This window comes from Dysidea avara, chromosome 5 (genome assembly GCF_963678975.1).
Source record: "Dysidea avara chromosome 5, odDysAvar1.4, whole genome shotgun sequence".
NCBI classification, from domain to species: Eukaryota; Metazoa; Porifera; class Demospongiae; order Dictyoceratida; family Dysideidae; genus Dysidea; species Dysidea avara.
In genome coordinates, this window is record NC_089276.1 from 19,843,949 (window position 1) to 19,860,611 (window position 16,663).

Consider the following 16,663-nt stretch of genomic DNA (forward strand, 5'->3'; position numbering starts at 1 on the left):
CGATATCACTACTAATAGAACAGTTACATATGTTAGTTACAGTGCAGCTCAAATATAATTTCACAGCACGCGCGTTTTGCGTGACTTCCACATGTGTAAACTGAAGCACGTACATGCAAGCTTGGCTTAGTGTACACACATTGGCACGCGTGTCTTGTTGCACGCATGAAACAGTTATTCACACACACACTATGTGTGTATATTTCCTGACACGCGTGTGGCCACATAAGCACGCGTGGTTGCATTTAGTACTAGCTACATGCATTCATGGATGAGTTTTGTATCATAGCAAGCACAGTACATGTCTTGGCGTAGCGTAGTTTAGTTGTTAAGATGTCCTAAACTAACCGTAACTGCATTGTAATACTTTATTATGTTTGTATACTGTACAGTAGCTAATTACAGTACGAAGCACACCAAAGCATGATGAACATAATAATCTGTAATAGCTAGCTACATATTAACAATGTTTCTTTATTTTACAGGTAGCTACAGCCTCTATCAGCACTGAGCAACTAACTGCCACTCCTATCCATCCTCCAGAATTGCAATTGCTCTATATTGTGTTGTTATTAACATTACAGTATTGCATATTTTTGCTTCATAGGTGGCAAAAGAGAAACCTATTCGAGTCCCACATTGTCAGCTATTGCTACCTGAACTGGCTACTGATGTTGCATTTCAAAGCTGCCTGAACTAGGACTGGATGATGCAATCCCCAGAGAACTACACTGCAAAGTGTTATATATCACTGTAGCTATATTTATAATTATCTTAGTAATCTATCCATGCAGTTATACTGATCTTACCTGTATTAATTAAATACACTGACAGACCTGTCAGCGAGCAGTAAATAGAAATGATCAAACTAACAATCAACAATCAATCTAACTATTGAAAATATAGTTTCCATTACATCTAATAAGCACAGAATGCAAGAATTTAGTAGCAGCCAGCTACAAGTCATAATACAACTCATTAACCCACTATGCCAACTGAAGCAATTCTAATAAATCTACTCATTCCTCTATGGAGTGTTTATTGTTCCTTGTGTACTGCATGGCTAAGTTTGTCATAGCATAAAAGATTGTGCTGTTATAGGTTAATTGTAGTTTGTATAAAGAATTATTTTATTTTGTCATTTCTTCAATAAGTACCATTACTGGGTGCTGTGAGCAGAATACTTTGTTGAAGTTCTATCAGGTAAATAATACATCATGCACAATGTATATAGTTTCCAATAAAACAGGCCAGCTCAGTAGTCCATAGCTTGCTTTGTAGCTTCAGCATTTCAACTTGAACATTTTCAAATTTCAAAAGGCTCCATAGTATTCTTGACCTCATTAAATCTTGACCTCATTAGACAAACAATTCTTAAATTCTTCCACCAATAGCAAATTGCCTTAACTTTGCAAAATCTCCACCGACATTCTGGGAAGCACGCCATCTGTCAAACAGACGTTCTTTATCCCAAGCAAAATCAACAAAAGTTTGTTTGTTACCCTTTGAAGTGTTTCGAAATTTCTGTCTGTATGCTTCGGGAACAAGCTCATACGCTTTCAAAATAGACTCTTTAACTATTGTGTACCTGGCATTCTGCTCAACAAGAAGGGCTGAATAAATCTCTCTGGCCTTTCCAATTAATACACTTTGTAATAACACTGTCCAGATTTCTTCTGGCCACTTTAGGCTGGCAACAATTTTCTCGAAATGCATAAAATATTTATCCACCTCTACTTCCTGAAAAGGCGGTACAAAACGAATGTGCTTTCCAACATCTACAACTGCCTCTGTGTCTACAGGAGTAGCTACTTTACTCTTAGCCTTCTCTAATTCTATCTCTTTGGCCTTGTATTCAATTTCTAGCTCCTTCTCCCTTATTTCTAGCTCCCTTAACTTTAACTGTATCGACTTATCTCTTTCCTGTAGCTCAAGCTTCTTAAGCTCTAGAACGTCTTCTCGACTTGCATTTGCTCTTTCCAGTTCTTCTTCGGACAGGAGCTCCTCCTCGGTTAAATAGCTTAGGACTATTTCTTGACTTCTCCCTTACCCATCATGACATGACTGACAGCTTGTAATGTTGAGCGACTAGCAACAATTCAGCCTTCTTGAGGCTATTAAAGACTTCCAAAGTTGGACTAGCCGCGAAACTCTCTACTTCGAACGACATGTTAATAATAGTATTCGAATTAACTCCAGCAACGAACAAGTAACAATAAGTAGTTAAACACCAGTGACCAGTAGTGATTATCAGTCAATTAACTGAGAGTTTAACAGCTGTTTACTCCAATTATCTAATTAGTGCCCGCTACATGCGATAATCTTCTCACCAATCACAAGCAATCTACAGGAACCAATAAACATGAAGAACAACAGAATCAGTCGTATAAAACAATCGTCACTTTTACAGGTACCATTAACCCGGTACCAAGGACTTTAAGACTGGCGGTCTGGGCTAATCCAACAACCGTGATGAAAATTGGCTGATGAATCCACTCCACAACAAATCGGTGGCAATGTAGTTGTTCTTGGCTCCCGGACAGGCCCCCAAAGTTGTTACGGGCACGATTGGACGCAGGGTGAAGGATCAACGTTCCGCCGCGTTTTCACCTCAAACACTCGTTATTAGCTATTAATTAAGCATGCGCGTGATACAACCACAACACATTATGTAGAGAGTTTAGCTGCAAACAAATCGCCTGGTAGAGAATTCAGCTACAAACAGATCGCCCTGTAGAGTTCAGCTAGAAACAAGTCACCCTGCAGAGAGATCAGCTAGAAACAATTCATTCTGTAGAGAGACCAGCTAGAAGAAGACACCTTGTACAGAGTTCAGTTACAAACAAACCACCTTGTAGAGAGTTCAGCTACAAAGAAACCATCATGTAGAGAGAGTTCAGTTGCAAACAAATCACCCTATAGAGAGTTCAGCTAGAAGAAGACACCTTGTAGAGAGTTCAGCTACAAACAGACCACCATGTAGAGAGTTCAGCTGCATACAAATCACTCTGTAGAGAATTCAGCTACAAAAAAATCACCCTGTAGAGAGATCAGCTAGAAGAGGTTAACTTGCAGAGAGTTCAGCTACAAAAAATCAACCATGTAGAGAGTTCAACTGCAAAAAAATCACCTGTAGAGAGTTCGGCTACATACAAATCACCCTGTAGAGAGATCAGCTAAAAGAAGTAACCTTGTAGAGAGTTCAGTTACAAAGAAACCACCATGTAGAGAGTTCAGCTACTAAAAATCACCCTTCAGATGGTTCAGCTACAAACAAGTCACCCTGTAGAGAGATCAGCTAGAAGAAGACACCTTGTAGAGAGTTCAGCTCCAAAGAAACAACCATGTAGAGAATTCGGCTGCAAACAAATCACCCTGTAGAGAATTCAGCTACAAACCAATCGCCCTGTAGAAAATCAGCTAGAAGAAGTTACCTTGTAGAGACAAAGAAACTATCATGTAGAGAGTTTAGCTGCAAACAAATCACCCTGTGGAGAGTTCAGCTACTGTGTAAACAAGTTATCCTGTAGAGAGATTGGCTAGAAAAAAAGGAGAGATCAGCTAGAAACAAGTCACCCAATAGAGAGATCAGCTAGAAACAAATCATCTTGTAGAGAGTTCAGCTACTAACAAAATCGCCCTGTAGAGAGTTCAGTTACAAACAAATCACCCTTTAGGGAGTTCAACTGCAAACAGATAACCCCGCAGAGAGTTCAGCTAGAAACAAGTCACCCTGTAGAGAGTTCATCTACAAGCAAATCACCCTGTAGAGACTTCAGCTACATTTCAAGTCACCCAGTAGAGAGATCAGCTGCAAACAAGTTATCCGTAGGGAATAGTTGACATGTAATAAATATATTTAGACTCTATTTAGGCTGTTTTGGGTGGGTAATAAATCTCATATACTCCACCTTGTTTTCTAATAAAAATTATACTTCATGCCTTCAGGCACAATATAACACATGCTTAAAATCTAGGTTTATCCAATTGCTATGCATTGTTCACGTGCAATGATTTAACGAGCACTATTATTTTGTCATGTGAGGATGCATAGTTTCCATAGCACTAGTATTATCACAAGAAAACCAGCCGTTGTTGCTGAGGCTACAGCAGAAACAGTTATGGATGAGATAAGTAATCTGAGTGTAATGTGAAATAGAGTCTAAAGCAGTTATACGGGTACAATGCACAATGTGGACTCTATGAAATTTATAAACCCTCAGGCCCTTAGTAGTGCCCTCGCTTCGCTCGTGCGCTACTAAGGGCCTGAGGGTTTATAAATTTCATAGACTCCACATTGTACCCATATAACTATTATGTATTATATATATAGTTTGTACATTTACTGATAAAATCAGAAATGGTTAAAAGTATTCAGAATCCTTTTCTTCTTCCTATGGTAAAGAAAAAAAAAGATAGGTTAAAAAGCCCCAAATCTTTGGGGTACACAAGTACAAAAAGAAGTGAAATCTAATCCAAAACAGCCAGCTGTAAAAAAAAGAGTGCGGCCTTCAAAAAGGCTATGGTGAAAAAGATGTAAAATCTAAGGTGGCGGCCAAGAAATGGCTGTGATGGTAGGTTAACGGTAAAAATTTTAACAACGACAATTCAGGTGAATTTGTGCCTTTTCACCATAACCTTTTTGAAGGCTGCACTCTTTTTTTTACAACTGGCTGTTTTGGATTAGATTAGTTATACCACGGGCACTTGTGCTTTGCGTGTATATGTGTACTTCTCTTAGGCACATGTGTATATATCAGGCAAAGTACTCATGCCTGTGGTATAACTATATATGTACCACTTTCACACCTCAGATCAAAGGAAAGCCAGTGCATATATATCACATAATATTATCGCACTGACTCAAAATGTTAACGAGATATACGCACTGCTACCAGTGCATATATCTCATTAAGGCAGTGCATATATCTCGTTACACACTGCCTTAATGAGATATACGCACTGCCACCAGTGCATATATCCCGTTAACTTAAGACATTGCACACCTAATAGGAGTGTACACTATATCCAGAAATCATCAGATTTCTTTGATGTTATACTGTTATCTTCTTCTCTTAAATAGGGAATTAAGCAAGCTGTGATTGTGGGATTGAATTCTGCCAAACAACCTGTGATTGTGGGATTAAATTTTAATACATCAACAGTAGTTTGTGTTTTACTGTAAATGTAGCAATTAAAGTAACATAATTAACACTAGTCTCTTAAAATTGCTATATTAGCAATAATAAAATCAAACTACTGTTTGATGTATTAAAATTGGATCCCACAATCACAGTTTTTGTTTGGCAAAATTCAATCACAGCTTACTAGGTTCCCTATATAAGAGAAGGGTATAGCAACTAAGGATTTTGCCAATTAGGTGAGTCTACATGCTAAAGTAGAACATATTAGTTATACCACGGGCACTTGTGCTTTGCCTGTATATATGCACTCGTGCCCGTGGTATAACTATTCAGGGGCTTCCCTAAAGAGCGGTAGAGTGGTGCAGCACCGCTCTACTTTGCTCAAAATTCCTTTGATGTGGTAATATGAATGTATATAATTAACTAATTGACTTTGATGTTGGTAACAAATTGATAGTTTCGTCGCTCTACTTTATTTTGCTGGGGAAAGCTCTGCTATTACATGTAATAGTTATCTAAACCAAACAGCCAAGCTGTAAAAAAAAGTGCGGCCCCCAAAAAGGCCAGGCTGAAAAATATATGAAATCAAAAGTGGCGGCCAAGAAATGGCTGTTTTGGTAGGTTAATAATAAAAATTTAATAATGACAATTCGGGTGAATTTATGTTGCCTCCTCCAAGTTTCTCTAGGATTTGGCACTAAATTCACCTGAATTGTCATTATTATAGTTTTGCCATTAACCTACCATTACAGCCATTCTTGGCCGCCACCTTTGATTTCACATCTTTTTTTTACCCTGGCCTTTTTGAGGGCCGCACTCTTCTTTTACAGCTTGGCTGTTTTGGTTTAGATATCACTTCTTTTTGTTTTGCAAGCCACAAAGCCAGCCATAAACTGGCTTTGATGCTTCCTTTTAATTTGTTTTTTTTCTTCATTGCAGGTATTGTGGAACAAAAGAAGCAATTGTGTGCATACCTTTTTGTCTGATTAAATATATGTATATTTAACACTGAATGATTATCACATAGATAATAAGGTGACTTCTTACATATCTGAACTGTAGCTGAAACTCTCATCCCATTGCTTGTAGTTGAACCCCGTGATTTGTTTCTAGCTGAACTCTCTACATGGTGATTTGTTTCCAGCACATATTTTTCTACAGGATAATTTGTTTGTAGCTGATCTCTCTATAGGGTAACTTGTTTCTAGCTGATATTTTTACAGAGTGACTTGTTTTCAGCTGATCTTTCTACAGGGTGATGTTTTATAGCTGATCTTTCTACTGGGTGACTTCATTCTAGCTGAACTCTCTACTTTGTGACTTGTTCCTAACAGATCTACATGGTGATTTGTTTCCAGCACATATTTCTACTAGGTGATTTGTTGATAGCCGATGTCTATACAGGTTACTTGTTTCTAGCTGATCTCTCTTCAGGGTGACTGCACTATTAGGATGACTGCCCTGTTAGAGTATCTCGATCTCTCACTTGCTACACCAAGTGCTATGCCTGATATATATACACACACACCTGAGGGCCACAGGTCTGAGGGCAAGTGTGTACATACAGGCAAAGCACAAGTGCCCATAGTATTACTAATATATTCTACTTTAGCATGCAGACTTACCTAATTGGCAAAACCATTAGTTGTTATACCCTTCTCTTATATAAGGAACCAAGTAAGCTGTGATTGTGGGATTGACTTTTGCCAAACAAACTGCGATTGTGGGATTCAATTTTAATACATCAAGCAGTAGTTTGATTTTATTATTGCTAATATAGCAATTTTAAGAGACTATTGTTAATTATGTTACTTTAATTGCTACATTTACAAAAGTAAAAAACAAACTAAAATTGAATCCCACAATCACAGCTTGCTTGATTCCCTATATAAGAGAAGAGGATAACAGCATAACATCAAAGAAATCTGATAATTTCTGGATATAGTGTATACTCCTATTAGGTGTGCAATGTCTCAAGTTAACAAGATATACGCACTGGTGGTAGTGCGTATATCTCATTAAGGCAGTGTGTGTAACAAAATATACGCACTGCCTTAATGAGATATATGCACTAGTAGCAGTGCGTATATCTCATTAACATTTTAAGTCAGTGCGATATGTGATATATATGCACTGGCTTCCCTTTGATCTGAGGTGTGAAAGTGGTACATATACATATATACACCATATTGTCACAATTTAGTACTGTACCTGAACAATCCTGCTCATTACATGAGACTTTTCTGGTATTAATTCCGCGACATTCACCACTCTCACAATGGGGTGGACTTAAACATATCCTGTATTGTTGTCTGTATCCTCCTCCACAACTACGGTCACAATAAGTACTATTTAGCCATGCACTCCATCCTTTAAGACCTAAAAATAACATGCATGTTTTCAATACAATTTGCATGTCACACACATGCACACACACACACACACACACACACACACACACACACACACACACACACACACACACACACACACACACACACACACACACACACACACACACACACACACACACACACAATTAAAACATCTTGATTGTATATATAGCTACAAGAGAATGACAAATGGTATTAATAGCAAATAAAAGAGAAGTTATCAATAATTGCTGTACATCACTAGAACATGTCCACCATATAGTATTTGAAACATAGCCACAATGTTACAGTCTATAATCACATTTTTCATGTATCATCAATGATTCCAGAAGTTTTGCTCTTACAGGCTATGGAGATCGAAGATTTGGAATTTCTTTCCCAAAAATTTTCCCAAATATATGTGGCCATCCAGCAAAACCCAACTTATTCACGTAACTTCTGAATTTTTATTTTCTCAGCATTATTTGCAGTGTCAAAGGAATGGATCTCCAAAGTTTCACCCTTCTGAGGTGAGTAGTTTTGGAATTATAGCACTAGAGCAGGAAGAGCAAGACAATCGATTTGTACAGCAACTATACTGAAAACAAACTACAGTTGCTTACATCCACAGCCATAACTTCTGTTATCATTAGTCTATAACATTGGAATTTGGCTTAAAACGTTTGCCATGAATTAGCAAATCCACCAAGGTATGGTGTTAGCCCTGTAGTTACTTACACATATGGGTATGAAAGCGGTTCAATTGAAAAAATGACAACAGTTTGTTTACATTTACAGCATCTTAAACAAACGTGTGTGACATGCATACCGTTGGGGCTACAGAAATGAAATAAAGATTTTCATACTCTCCATGAGCAGGCGAATAAGATGATGTATAATTTAAGTCTTTCTTCACTGAGTAATGGCTCAATATAAATTTGCATATTTTTAAAGCATTCATAATTTTATGAGTTTTCTTAAATTTTGTTTTTCATAAAATGCATGCTTGTTCGAACAAGTCAGGTTTTTGCTGAGATGGTCATATACCAGCCTTGTGTTTTTTCTTCACACCAGCTTGGCAGGATCAAGACACACGGTAGTGTGTCATGAGTGTGTCGTGCGACCAAAGAAGCCAGCATACCACACTATGAGTATATTGACTGGGGAAAAAAAGAAAACATGATTTTTGCGCATGAAAACTCTGTGATCTCTTACCTGATTGAAACCAAATTTGCTACAGGAGTGCCTACACGGTAGGAGAGTGTGCATAAAATTTGAAGAAAATCGCCCCAGCTATTTCTGAGATACAAACAGTCAAAGTTTAGATTTTCTTCATTTTTTTCTTCTTTTCACACACTTTGCAAAAATGCAAATGCATACTCCAATCAATCTAAATTTGGCACACTTATAGGACTTATTAAAGCAAATTTTAGTACTAAGTTTGATAGGAATCTGATAAAGAATCATGGAATTATGACTGATTATTCATATAAAATAAGATTGAACTTCTGTCATGCTCACAGGGTGAACTCCTTGAAGGAATAAGCTGCAAATTACTGTGAAGATGGAGTGACTATCGTAGGAGCGCCTCTTTCGTGGTTTGAAAGGAATCAACATAAGACCATGAAGATTTGACACAAAACCCAACCTGTATACAATTATGCCATTAAATGTAATTTATTGCATCATAATAAATTGAAGTTAACATGCATGCTGCAGATTTAGGAATATGTGACCTAAGAGCACACTATGGCCTAAGGGTGTGAAGCACACGCAGTAATGTTGAAATGGTTTCAAGCATTATGTAATCGACAAACTGGTTTAACAGGTTTGCGGTCACGTTATTCAAAAGGCGAGTTGCCTAGTAAAAGAATAGTTCTTTGTAGTAGTCATTACAGTCTACAGAATCAGTTAAGATGGTAACAAGAAACAAGGTCGTCATTGCTGGAGATACATTATAACCGGTGAGCTTGTTCCTTGTGTGACACAAGTTACATGCAGCACACTAAATTGGAAAAATCTGATTGCACAATTGCGATAAGACAAACGGCTATCGTGGAGTACTGGCTGAGTTTTCATACATACTCTATAAGAAGTTTAAAGTGACTCTGCAATGAGTTGCTCTACTGGCTTAGTCTTGTCATTAGCTTTCAAGCTTGTCCGTTCACGTTCTATCGTCAGCTTCCAGGCTTATTTCTTTAAGTTTGTCATAAACCTCTGGGCTTGCCTATTCAAGTTTTGTCAGCTGTTATGCTTGTTTGTTTGAGTTAGTCATCGTTAGGGATGCACTGATTTCGCCAGCAAAATTTTTGGAAAAATACGTAGGTAAAAGCAAAGAGCAAAATGCTGGAAAAATAGGTGGAAAATTGGGAAAATGGGCACCAGTTGCAAGAAATGGCAACTTAGCACATTTGTATGAAAAAGATCGAGATACTCTAATAGAACAGTCACCCATAGTATAGGACAACATATGCTCACTGGTGACTAAAGATCGAGATACTCTAATAGAGCAGTCATTATTTATGAAATATGAAAGTCTAATAGAGCAGTCACACATGCTTGTAAGCTTGAGATACCATAATTAATTTTTACTGATGTTCAGCAAAATAGAAAAATTTCAAGCAAAATATTGAGCAAAATAGGTAAAAAATAAAAGAATTGCTGGAAAGAAAAGCAGGTGGGAAAAAAAAGCAAAAAGGCTCATCCCTAGTCATTGTCTTTTGTTTTATTGTTATCAGGGTGTAATAAGCTTTCACCATTAGCATGTTTATATGCACAGTTACTGTAACATGTGCCTTGATCTTGCATGAGGTCTTACTATGTTTATTCTAAAGGATTATTTATGCTATGTATGCCACTACTGTTGCTCACACCTTAGTTAAGTGTTAGTGCTGCATGCTGCTATTGCATAAGGTGCTGCTGCATGATGCTGCTGCATGAATGTTATTGTGCTCTAATAACAATGTGTGATGTCAATGATTTGCCAGCTGTAAGTGCTCCTACTATTCTGCTTCTCTTAGGTCACTCACACTAGACACTATTTATGTCTGATACATACAGGCACTGGCTAGGTGACGGATAAGGGTCACGGATTATGTTATCAGGTGCATACTATATACTACTGGTAAAAGCAAAACCAAAAACTCATAAAGGCTTAACGCTATTGCACTAAGAATGCTGCTGCATGATATTGTTGCTGTTGGATGATTGACTGAAAGTGCTGCTGCATGAATGTAGTGCGTGGTGAAAAATTCAATAATAAAATTTGAGGCAATAATACCTAATAAACAAGTTCTGGAAATTCACGTGCTAGAATATGTCTCGTGAGCCAACACGCCGTTAAAGTGTGATATTATCTCTGGCAATAAAAACCCTCCCTCCCAACCTAAGAAAACCCTTACACATTATAATTACAACACCCCTCCCTATAGTTTGGTGGCAACTGAGGGGTGAGGATGAGACCACAGCCAATAGGCAAGTATTTACTGGGCAAGCTGAACTCTCTACAGGGTTACAGGGTGACTTGTTTCTAGCTCTCTACACAATGGCTTGTTATGTAGTTGAACTCTCTATGGGATGACTTGTGCAGTATCTAGCTGATCTCTCTATAGGATGACTTGTTTCTTGCTGATATCTCTACAGTGGTGACTTGTTTCTATTTGATCTCTCTACGGAGTGACTTGTTTCTAGCTGTACTCTCCACAGGGTGACTAGTTTGTACTGTAGCTGCTCTCAACAGGGTGGCTTGTTTCTAGCTGATATCTCTACACGGTAACTAGTTTATAAAGCTGATCTAGCTACAGAGTTACTTAATTTTCTACAGTGTGATTTGTTTCTAACTGATCTCTTTACACAATGACTTATTTTAAGCTGTACTCTCTACAGGGTGCCATTTTTGTAGCTGAACACTCTATATGCCAGGTGAATTATTTCTCACTACAAGGTGATTTACTTATAGCTAAACTCTCTACAAAGTGACTTAAAATGTAGTTGAACTCTCTACAGGATGGCCTTTTTCTAACTGATTTCTCTACCAAGTGATTTGTTTTGTATAGCTAACAGGGTGACGTGTTTCTAGCTAATCTAGCTGTAGCTGTACTCTCCATAAGGTGACTTGTTTGTAGTTGAACACTCTACAGGGTGACTTGTTCTAGCTGATCTCACTGTACAGGGTTGCTGTACTCACTACAGGGTGATTTGTTTTTAGCTGATCCATTTATATGGTGAATAATATTGTTTCTAGCTATACTCTCTACAGGATTACTTGAAATGTAAAAAAATGCAGTTGAACTCTTTACAGGATGACTTGTTTTCTCTACAGAATGATTGGTTATGTAGCTGAACACTCTACAAGGTGACTTGATAATGAGTGGAATTTTGCTGGCTGGGGTATATGGCCACTCAGTGTGGCATGGACTATCAGCCTACATGGCTTGGGTAATTGATCACACTGGTGCCTGCCACAGTATATTATCCTGCAGATGGGCATGACATGCATTAGTGTCATTTGCCTCAAACCACAGCTGAGTATATAATGTATACCTATTATATTGTACACCTGTTGGCTCATTTGGAGTTTCACGTGATCATAAATGTGAGAAGGGAATGAAAGTGCCACTAGGGCAGAATTAAACAAGAGCTGTAGACAACATAGTACATGCGTACCTGGAAGACGGTAGCAGCTTTGTTCCATCCGTGATATACCATAACAATTGTCTCCTCCATAGGCTGGTCGAGGATTGGTACATGAACGTGACAAGTGACGAGTTCCTGATCCTGATCCACATGTGGCAATACAATCACCTATGCTCCAGGAACTCCATCCTCCATTAACTACAGAGTAAAGTAAATATTTGACATATATAAGTTAAAACTTCAGCTATTTATACAATAAATTATGTACAATACATGATAATACAGCACATGATAATAATAATTGGGAAGGTAGATTATCCTACACGGTACTAGAGGTGTACCGATATGGGTTTTTGGAATGTACCGATATCCAATATTGATGCAACCAAAGAAGCTGATAACCGATAGTCGATCCGATATTTGCATTAATATTTTAAACAAACGAAAGTGTACATTTACCTACCCTACAACATGTGCATGCATTCATTGCTATACTCTGCCTGTGGTGGTATACAGCTTGGGTTTTTATTGTGCAATCCAGACAATTAGACACCCACAAACATTTTTATGTATACTCCCATGAAGCCTAAAATGGATATTTCTGCATTACTCCGAATTCTAATGGCTTGTGAGGAAGCTGGTACAGCAAGTTTCCTTGGTTACTCTGACCCTTCTTTTATTACAAAGGTACTCTATAACTGCTTCATTTGTAAAGACTGTGATAGGCTTTGCAGCAACAAACACTAGAATCTTGCGTGTTTATATGGCTTCTCATAGCGTAGCGCTTGTTGCAGAGTGAGCAATAAGCTACTGGCTCTAATGAGCCACATGAATAACGTAGAAAACCAATGCATAATCCGTTTATGTACAAACTATTGCTATTGTATAAATATCGGTAGCGACATCAGTCCTCCTGCTGTTCTATACCGATATTAGTAAAAAATGCCATATCGGTGGCCGATATTGTAGCTGATCCGATTATTGGTACACCTCTACACAGTACTAGGGTCTCTACAATTGATTTTGTGGATATCAAAGAAATTCGTTTTGCAAAACTCCGTGATTTCTAGTATTTATACAGTAATGTATATAACATTTCCTTGCTCTGGCAGTGTGTACATGTTAAAACAACTGATGAAATCTCTTAATCTGACTTATACAGAATCATTTGTAGTGGCTTTATTATTGTGTTTCATACTCTCAACTCTTGGTACTATGCATACATATAGATTCATGATTTACAGTTTTTATCCCATTATAACCATTAAGTACACAAATATATGTGTATTTAGCTAGTGCTAAAAGTGTAGTACTGTGTTATTGAAATCACCTGTGCAATTATTATAATACCGTATGTATTATAGTAATGTCGCAACTACTGTAATAACCTTTGTTTAAATAATAACAACTTTAATGCTGTTGTTCAGTTAGTGTTGGCCAGCGTTGAAACCGGGTCGGGTCATCCGGGTCACATTTTCTCCGGATCATCCGGGTCTGACCCGGATTGGATCACGTGAGAAACGAAATTGTTCGTTTGACGACGTGGAAACTTATAAACGCTATCGCGTAGCTTTTTCGTGAGCCACGCCCAGTTATCGCGTTACCAACATACGCTCATAATTATTATTATTATTATTATCAATTTTTCCAAAGATGGGTAACACAAAAGGCAATACTGCCTGTACAAGGTGATCCCCAACACAGAACATACATTCACACGCTCAGCCACGCCCATTTATTAGTAAGTGCAGTATGTAACACGAAACTGAGGGTATGTATGGAGAGGGGTAGCTAGCTATTGTCAGTAGGTGATGACCCCCTTTTTTTTGGTCTTCAACCTACAGCTAGGCTGAAGTTGCAATATTTACTCAACACGAATTGAACGCTCAAAACGTAGTCTCGTTCGCTCGCTCGAGACTAGCCGAAACATAGCTCTTATCGCACGCCTCGGCTTTAATTAATCCGGGTCAGTGGGTCAGCAGTAGTGATCCGGTTTCAACGTTGGTGTTGACTACTCCAGTTGTAGCACGGGTCACACTAAGTTTACTAACTAGCAGAGATGATAGCAACATGTAATATGACTTGGAAGCCTTGCATTAACATGATTATCACTTGTGCCAGTTTTTAGATGTTGGTGTTTTATCATTTACGTACAAAGCTTTCATTTGTTCTTGTTTAGAACATGGTCATTTGCCGCATTATGGAGCTGCCAACACTCATCAGTGTCAATTAGATTTTCTGCCAACACTCATTAGTATCATCCATCCCTCCATGTCAGACAGTGTAACATGCATTGTGGCATTATAACGAAAGTGTAAAGTACATGTATCTATACAAATTGGGGGGGGGGGACTAATTCACAATGTATACAAGCCAGCAAAAGCATAAACCACGGTGTGCTTACATTCCAGTACCACAACGTTTATTTAAGATGTAGGCCTTCTAATTGTTAGGGTCCTCCAGATTTGTTTCCCTACAACTGACAGTAAGGTAAGTGCTTTACAGTATAGCTGTTGTATATAATAGCTAGTACCAACGCACAACAAGCGTAACGCATTGCTCTTTTTACAAACACACTGATACTTTCTTTGCTTTTTTATTGCTTTATTACTTTTAAGTAGCTATATCCCCGAATACATCTAAAATTGTTATAGCTAAACGCAAAATTGGACTTATCTCAACAGATTTCTAACTGTAACCACTACATTACAACTGTACCTGGTCTGCAAATTACTTTGAGGTTCTCCCCTTAATGCTGTCTCCTAGCTTAGCATGGGGTATTCTAGCAATGAACGGTTCACCAGGCCGAAGTCACACCTCCAGACGGTACCATGATGCACTGATTGGGTAGAGCGTCTTTGCATGACTGCAGATCCACATGCCATATTCCATCAGTATATGAAATAACGGTCTGTGTCCTCGACGCACACCATGACATATCATCGGTGGTCTGCACAATTCGACTTAAGGTCGTGGCTATAGCCACCAAGTCACATCCTTTTTTCATAAATAGGGACTCTACGTCTTCATCAACTCTCTTCTTACATTCAAGTCGGAGACATTTTCTATCTCCCTTCAATCTTTGCTGCCAAATTAGGTCATGTGAATGAGCACGCATATTGGTTGTAGATTACATCTCTATCCATCGCACGTCATAATATTATATGTTTAACATTGCAATTAAACTCTGCTAATAAACACCTTTAGTTGTAGGACATCATATACAAAGGTTACATTTGTATGTGTGGGCTCAAGTTTTGTTAACATTCTCATTTTTTTATGGTATTGCTTCTTCAAATACAGGCATTAATACAACAATAACAGAATTAGTTACTACTTACAGTTATGTAATGTTGTAGCATCTTCATAACATCTCGTCATTTGACGATACCAGTCAGCAAAGGAGAAGGCAAAGTATCCCAAACATGGACAGCAGATACGTTCCAGCTATGTAAAAATCTATCCAGTGACATATAAATGTTCCAGGGACAGCTAGACAGTTGGATTATCAAGTACAGAGAAATGAAGAGAAGATCGTCTAGTTTGTAAGTGACAGAAGGTCTGCAGGTTTGCACAGCCCTCACCATCAAGTGAATATCATGCAAGTAAACACCTGGACAAATGCTCTTGGGATGACCTTAAAAATTTTCTAATTTGGATAACAAAGTAAGGGAACAACTGTAACTGAACTGCTTTCTGAGCCTTATTCTATCAGTTTTCCAATGACATTCAAAAGATTTGAACAAAGTGATGACTAGCTTATATTATTATGTTGGAGGCAGAGACTCACTTCTCATTAATATCTGGCCACACAGTGACAGCAGCAGTGATGTTATCATCTAATAACATGGACGAAAGACAGCCACTTCTCTATTGCAGTGAAGACCAAGATGCTGTAGGTAGAGCTGTAAACATCTGGAGAAGCATCTGGAGAATATTTCCAACTGAATATAAATGTTACTCTTCCTATTTGCCACTGAACAAAACCAAGAAGCAAGCAGCAGCTCCAGGTCAGCCATTCGTTATGCAGGAATAAGCCATATTGCTGGGGGATGTGCTGATGGCCATAAGTTGGAACACTAGCTGCCCTCAGTGCTAAGGGTCATGCACATGAGGGCTCTCAACTTACCCAAATAGCAACAAATAAACCTGATATGCAGATAACAGTAGCCTTCACAATAATTAGTCACTTAGATCTAGTATTGTGTAACAATGATATCATTAATTCAGGAAACCCTGACACAGCATACAATGTTGTTGGTCTTGTTTTGGAAATACATTTTAGCTTCACGATAGATATGGGGGCTTCTAGTAGGCATAGAGGGCAGCCCCACCATAACTGAGGGAGTGGCCACCATAGATATAACATTTGCAGACCAAGTGGTCAAAATGAATATTTTGGTGGCTAGAGGATTAAGCATCCAAGCGATACTTGGGCCAGACATTTTGAGGAAACATCAGTGCATCATCAATACAGAGCAAAGTGTATTGTACATGGATGGGCAAGCCATA

At 38.3% G+C, this 16,663-nt stretch overlaps 1 protein-coding gene across 1 annotated transcript in view; it reads right to left on the reverse strand.

The window, feature by feature from the left end:
* Window positions 1-16,663, reverse strand: part of LOC136256290 (uncharacterized) — a 220,142-nt gene that overhangs the window by 100,416 nt on the left and 103,063 nt on the right. Inside the window, exons 5-6 of the mRNA XM_066049211.1 lie at window positions 12,182-12,349; window positions 7,356-7,523 (exon numbers count right to left, since the gene is read on the reverse strand). Of these exons, the coding sequence (XP_065905283.1) occupies window positions 7,356-7,523; window positions 12,182-12,349 (336 nt within the window). The remainder of the gene's footprint in view (window positions 1-7,355; window positions 7,524-12,181; window positions 12,350-16,663) is intronic.